Below are 6,318 nucleotides of genomic sequence, written 5' to 3' on the forward strand. Positions count from 1 at the left end.
TAGCGCATATCAATTAGTTCTATGTATTAATTAAATATTTCCTATTTTTAAAATATAACCTACATTTCAAGCAAAATCAATTAATCCGTCATATACTGTTGAGGTTCTCGCCATTGCTAGTGGCAAATCTACATTGTCAGTCGTATACTGTTGAGGTACTCCCCATTGCTAGTGGCAAATCTACATTGTCAGTCGTATACTGTTGAGGTACTCCCCATTGCTAGTGGAGATCTACATCGTCCGTCGTATACTGTTGAGGTACTCTCCATTGCTAGTGGCAATCTACATTGTCCTACGGATACTGTTGAGGTACTCCCCATTGCTAGTGACAATCTACATTGTCCGTCGTATACTGTTGAGGTACTCCCAATTGCTAGTGGAGATCTACATTGTCCGGCCTAAACTGTTGAGGTACTCCCCATTGCTAGTGGCAATCTACATTGTCCGTCGTATACTGTTGAGGTACTCCCCCATTGCTAGTGGCAAATCTACATTGTCCGGCGTAAACTGTTAAGGTACTCTCCATTGCTAGTGGCAATCTACATTGTCCGTCGTATACTGTTAATGTACTCCCCATTGCTAGTGGGCAACATGATCATTTTTCAAAGGGAGGGTGAATACTTCAAATGTGCCCATACATTACTATCAGCTAATCAGCGGGCTGTTGGTATTGATTTGAATCAGGTTTATAAACAGTGGCTGGCCCAGTTTCTGGGTAGTTTACACAATATAATGTAGACCACTATAAACCCATATTTCTGTATGAACATACTTACAATCTTCATCCTAATCTTTTTTAACTACTCATGTATACGGGTATGGAGCGGGGGTATATTTGACGCGATATTACATTTATTGTCAGCTTCACATAAATCATTAGGTTGAGTTGGTATATTTACCGCGATATTACATTTATTGTCATCTTTAAATTTATTATTAGGTTGAGGGGATATATTTACCGTGTATAAAATTCATTGTCATGTATTTTTAGGTTGAGTGTTTTGTATGCGACATATTACTGGGATTTTATCCGTGCTCATTATGCGAGCGTTACGCAGGAAAACTTTTCTCTTAGGAATTATATTTGTTGTTTGTTCTGTGACAGTGCTTAGGCTGACAGGTTGGTATATACATGTATTTTATATAAGAAGTTCTTTAAAAAGGAAGTATTTTTCAAAAAATATAATACTTTGAATAAGCAAATATAAAATCATGTTTCGTTACGGTTCACGCTTAAATCAAGCTTTTGAATCGATTGCCGTTATTCGTACTACGCTGGTTTAAAATTCTGATTTCCCTTAAAGCGGAATTAGGCTAAGCACACTATTTCGGGGTCGGTATAAATTGTATTTGTAACTATTTTCACATAATTTTTAGACTTGAAGGAAATTATTTTTATCATGATAATCTATATTACATTAATAAAATCTGTGTTTGTGTTACAGATATGGCTAAATGAACTAAGATACTAATATACTTGAGGGTTAATATCCGTTACACTTAAGATGTTTCGAGATATTTGAGCTTGAGGATTATACGAAAGTAAATTATCAATTTGTTATTTCTATCTTCAGATATGGCTAGCGGTGTTATGCAAACGTTTCCACAAAGGACACAAAGCGTTCGGGAAATCATTGTACCTGTTGAACTGAACATGTCGGTTTTCCAAGATTTTCTTGTACCCGCCGATGCTAGAAAACCACTTATTCCACACCTCATACACCAGACGTTTGAGACGGTCATGATTCCCTCTAAATTGGAGAGTCATGTTCGCACCGTTGTCAACATGAACGCCAACTGGACATACCATTTTTGGACAGATGACTCAGCTAGGAAACTAGTGAAGGAGAGACATCCAAATTTGCTTCCTATTTGGGATAAATACATGAGAAACATAATGCGAGCTGACGCGTTACGCTACGTTGTGTTGTATGAATTCGGTGGTGCGTATTTGGACCTTGACGTTGTGGCATACCGCTCGTTTGACCGGATAACATACAAGTACGGATGTATTATCCCTCCAGAGCCAATATAACACAGTGCGTTGTTGTACAACATGTCCTTACTGTTGAACAATGCAACCATGTTTTGTCGACAAAAACATGCGATAATGAAGGCACTAATGAATGGACTAGAAGGTGCAATGAACCATAAAAATGTCTTGGATGCAACAGGTCCGATGTATCTGACTGAAATCTTTATTTCCTTTGTAAAAGAACGTTTATTGAACAAATCTGTCATTATAAACAATGACAACAGCGGGATTACCGTGTCATATCTAACAGAAGACATTATACACTACATTCACGTCGCAAATGTTGCGTTCCTCAATGATGAAATTGACTACAATTTGCAGGATAAGAGATTTCGTAAAATCTGTAAAAATGTCTCAGATTCCTCGAATCTTGTGAGACAAGCTTGTGGCCACTTTCTCAACAAGGCGGTGAAAAGACAAAATAACTCTCTGGCATTCACAGGACATAAATGGGTTCGTCTGTGGCTCCGAAGTAAAGCGGAAATACATAAGAATTTAAAGAATATTTCTGAAATACTCGCAGGAAAATCAATTACGATATTTTAAACCATGTACAACTATGAAATTTGACACTGTTATGTCACGTTAATGATATATTTTGAAATCTCAATCGATAAATTTCTTATATTAATGCCTTTAAGCATCGATTCCGATTTCAAAATAAAACATTTACTTGACAAAACGGGGTAAAATGTATGTTTTCCCGAGTCTTGGAAAGACTCAAAAGCAAACAAGTTACTTAATTTTATTGTTTGTAATAAATAAAAAAATCAATTACTGGGTCTGAATTTCAATACTTATGTGAAAAACTACAGAAACAAGCTCAGCGGTCAAAGCCTTAAACAAGTTAAAGTTAAAACTCCACAAACAGCACAGTGCATATATACTATATAAAAAACAAGATACGTTTATCAAGGATTGTTAGGTACCGCCTTGGATCGGTAAAATGTAAATTTACAATGAAAATTGTGACTTGTTGGTATTGTATTTTTATTATAGAATGATACATGGTTGACCATGGCCTTTGGTAGATAATTGACCCAGTGAGGAAGAATAATTACCCGACGGCTTTAGCTCTAAAACCTTTATTATATCACAACATAATTTTAAAAACCGTTTGAAATCATCGGTCAAGTGTTCTTCCTACTGGGGCAATTATATATCTATAAGTAACAATCATCCAAGGATATTACGGAGCTAATTATTTAAGGACACGTTGCAACAAAAATAAAAACGGTACTTATTTTCATTTCCTGTAGACGTAACGAGGTCATTTTAACAAAGTGAATGTTCCTGGGATTTTTTGACGACCATTATATGCAGAATTGCGCGAAGCTCGTGAGTCAATCCCTATTATTATCGAGACGCGGATTCGCTTCCTTCTTTGTATTTGCGAGCTGCTCATGTTTATGATAATGCTACAATTTATGATTTCGAATTGGCAGACAACTAGTTGTCCAGAAGTGTTCGCGGCTTCGTGCTTTTCTTCATATTTCTTTGAAGAACAATGTTGCGAATATTTACATGGTTCTGGTGGCGTGAGTAAAGTTAGGTAATTTTATGTATCTAAAGTTGACAAGTTTAACCAGTTTCTTGTCACCCTATTTTTAGCGATGCCAAAGTAGTCCTATACTAAACACGGTACAGTAGAAACTCACTAAACCGGAACTCCACAAAACCGGAATCCTCGGGATACCGGACTTTTTTTCAGAGTCCCGGTTTTCCCCTTCTTTTTTCAATGTAAAAAATCCCTACAAAACCGGAACCCCGGAATTCCGGATACCGGGGAAAAATCGAGAAATTTGTTAGTTGTCAACGTAATTTTACCTCACCAAACCGGACATATATTTGTTCCAACATGTCAAAATAATGTACTAGACTGATACGGAATCAGAAAAGGACAGTATGGTGATACTGTTTTTTAATACGGCTTGCTGTTTTTCACTGTTGGAAATGAAAAAGGAAATTGATAGGCATATAATAACATATATCATATGCCATAAATCAATACGTATTTCCCATCACCTTACCCCCCAATATGAGGTGTATACACGTATACGACACACGGCATATGATTGTAAGAAATGCCGCTATACCATAGTTATTAGTTATTTCTTTTTTCACTGCTGCGATTGTTTTCATTTCGGTGCTAACTTTTAATGTGATGATAAAAATCACTGTTAGCGGTCGTCTCAACTAGTCATAAGGGATACTTCGAAACTTAGAAACTTGTTGCACTTTTCAAGTAGAGTGGGGTTCATGCAGATAGTAACGATGAAATGCTTCAAATCCGTTATGAACGAGACACCTCTAAATCGATAGGTGTAGGTTACCCACTGATTAACCATACTTGAATCAAAAGAAAAACAGTCCATGGCTGAAAACTGATGGTTTCGTTTTGTCTTTGTTCATTATAAAAGTTTTTAACTTTTTCGTGAAAACAAATATATGTAGTTTAAGACTGCATGGAAACTTGCTATTTGCAAACCCAACTTGTATTGTGGTTTATTTCTACATATTTCTTATTGTTCCTTTTGTATCGTTGTTTTTGCCGTATTTGATCACTCTAAACAAATATGTCACTACTGATGTAGCCATAATGTGAGTTCTAGCACAGAGCATCCCCTATCACAACGAAAGTGATTGTTTTCATTATTGTGAATGATTTAGTCAACTAAAATAGAATTACATATTCATTGAAGGTCCTTGCTTTAACGAATCTTAGTGATTTCTCAGTTGTTTTACATAATGGGACAGTCTTATAAAGGAACCCACAACGGAAATGTCAATAATAATTTAAATATTCTAAGTTTACGAAGTGTAGGTTTTCAAATATAATTCATAACAACTGAGTATTAAATGTTCGAAAATCAATTGTACGACCTGCTAGTTGATAAATAGAACAAAAAGATGTTCCAGAAAGCAATTCGAAAAAAAATATAGTTCCCTCCGTCAAGTCTTCCAATATCATACCCTGAATTAATCACAATACATTTAAGGCATATCTATATTGACATCAGTGCTATTGCAATTTTTTATTACATTCCTTCAATAATATAATATATAAGAAAAATGCAATAGCTAGAACGGTTTATAAGCTATTCGATCTCAAAAAACCTGTTTTTTTCCTATCTGAAAGGATGATAGTCAACTTCGTGGCTCTGTGTATCCCATGGTGGTGATTCACTGCAAAGCATAGTCGGTCAGCATTTAACCGCGGTTGATCACTGTCTCCGCTTCCTCGCGGATGTGTATAGATTTAGATGGCATTCATCGGTGTTAGAAAACCACTATTAGTTGCCAAGATATTTTTGTTGGCTTAAGACCTCATTCAACCCTCCCCTTTTCAACTTAAACCACTGAGGATGCGGTAAGTCAAGCCATAATGCAGCAAGTAGACGTGGACAGACCTTTAAAACTATAACTCTTCTATCTCCAAAATGTCGAACAATATTTTTTTATGAAACAAGACAAGACGGTATATTTATATAACTTACGACAGGAAATTCAAGTAATATTTTTATACAAAATTGCATGTATGTCATTGGATAATTGTTGATGCACACGTAAAACTCCAATCCTGAATTAAGTTTGGTTTGTTCCTATAAATCGTTTACAATTTATTGAAATCAGTCTGGCAGTGCCTACATTAATCTCCCTTTAAACTAAAAATAAACTGTCTACTGATTTTGAAATAGCTTTCACTTTGATTAAGGTAGTTCGCGTACGGAAATGTTTCCGCAATTGGTGGGCATTACAAGCATTTCAATGTATGATAAACATACCCTAAAAAATATTCATATTCATACCAAAAGCGTTTAATTTATATGTGACAACGGTCGCAAAACATACGCGACAGCGCCATCATTACATAACAACACCATCACTATAGCAACAGCGCCATCACTTATATAAATAATGTGTTCATCTTTTTTAATTAGTGCCAGTTAGTTGTGCTGTGTTCCGGGGTAGGTACTATACATAACAGCTATATGTGTATGCGCCATAAGGTTCTTAAGGTGTGTGTAAGCAATGAAATATACTTGAAATGCTAGCAGATCTACACATATGCACAAGTCCGATTTGGAAAAAATGCTCCTGGCACGATAGTTCGCACAATATTGAAAGGATATCGTAGTCAAATTTCAATTAAAGTGTTCTTCCACAGTACCTCTTTCTCCGATTTTCGAAATATATCCGTTTAATAAAATTATCAAATATAAATCATTCGCACGTGTGTAGAATTAACCACAAGCCATAGCTGTACCATTTAAGTCTCGACA

General features: G+C 35.8%; 1 protein-coding gene across 1 annotated transcript; it reads left to right on the forward strand.

Annotated features, from left to right (window-relative positions):
- The first annotated feature begins 1,029 nt into the window (after nucleotides 1-1,029).
- On the forward strand, nucleotides 1,030-2,887 carry LOC128239780 (uncharacterized). Its single transcript, XM_052956205.1, has 2 exons — nucleotides 1,030-1,120; nucleotides 1,575-2,887. The coding sequence occupies exons 1-2, from the start codon at nucleotides 1,042-1,044 to the stop codon at nucleotides 2,033-2,035; spliced, it is 540 nt and encodes a 179-aa protein (XP_052812165.1). The 5' UTR covers nucleotides 1,030-1,041; the 3' UTR covers nucleotides 2,036-2,887.
- The last annotated feature ends 3,431 nt before the right edge of the window (nucleotides 2,888-6,318 follow it).

Source organism: Mya arenaria, chromosome 7 (assembly GCF_026914265.1).
Source record: "Mya arenaria isolate MELC-2E11 chromosome 7, ASM2691426v1".
Lineage (NCBI taxonomy): Eukaryota > Metazoa > Mollusca > Bivalvia > Myida > Myidae > Mya > Mya arenaria.

What these genes read in the sequence shown, in the direction of transcription:
- LOC128239780 (XM_052956205.1), top strand. Translation starts at nt 1,042, where the DNA reads ATGCGAGCGTTACGCAGGAAAACTTTTCTCTTAGGAATTATATTTGTT. An exon ending in GACAGTGCTTAGGCTGACAG is followed by an intron (nt 1,121 to 1,574) that starts GTTGGTATATAC and finishes TTCTATCTTCAG; the next exon opens with ATATGGCTAGCGGTGTTATG.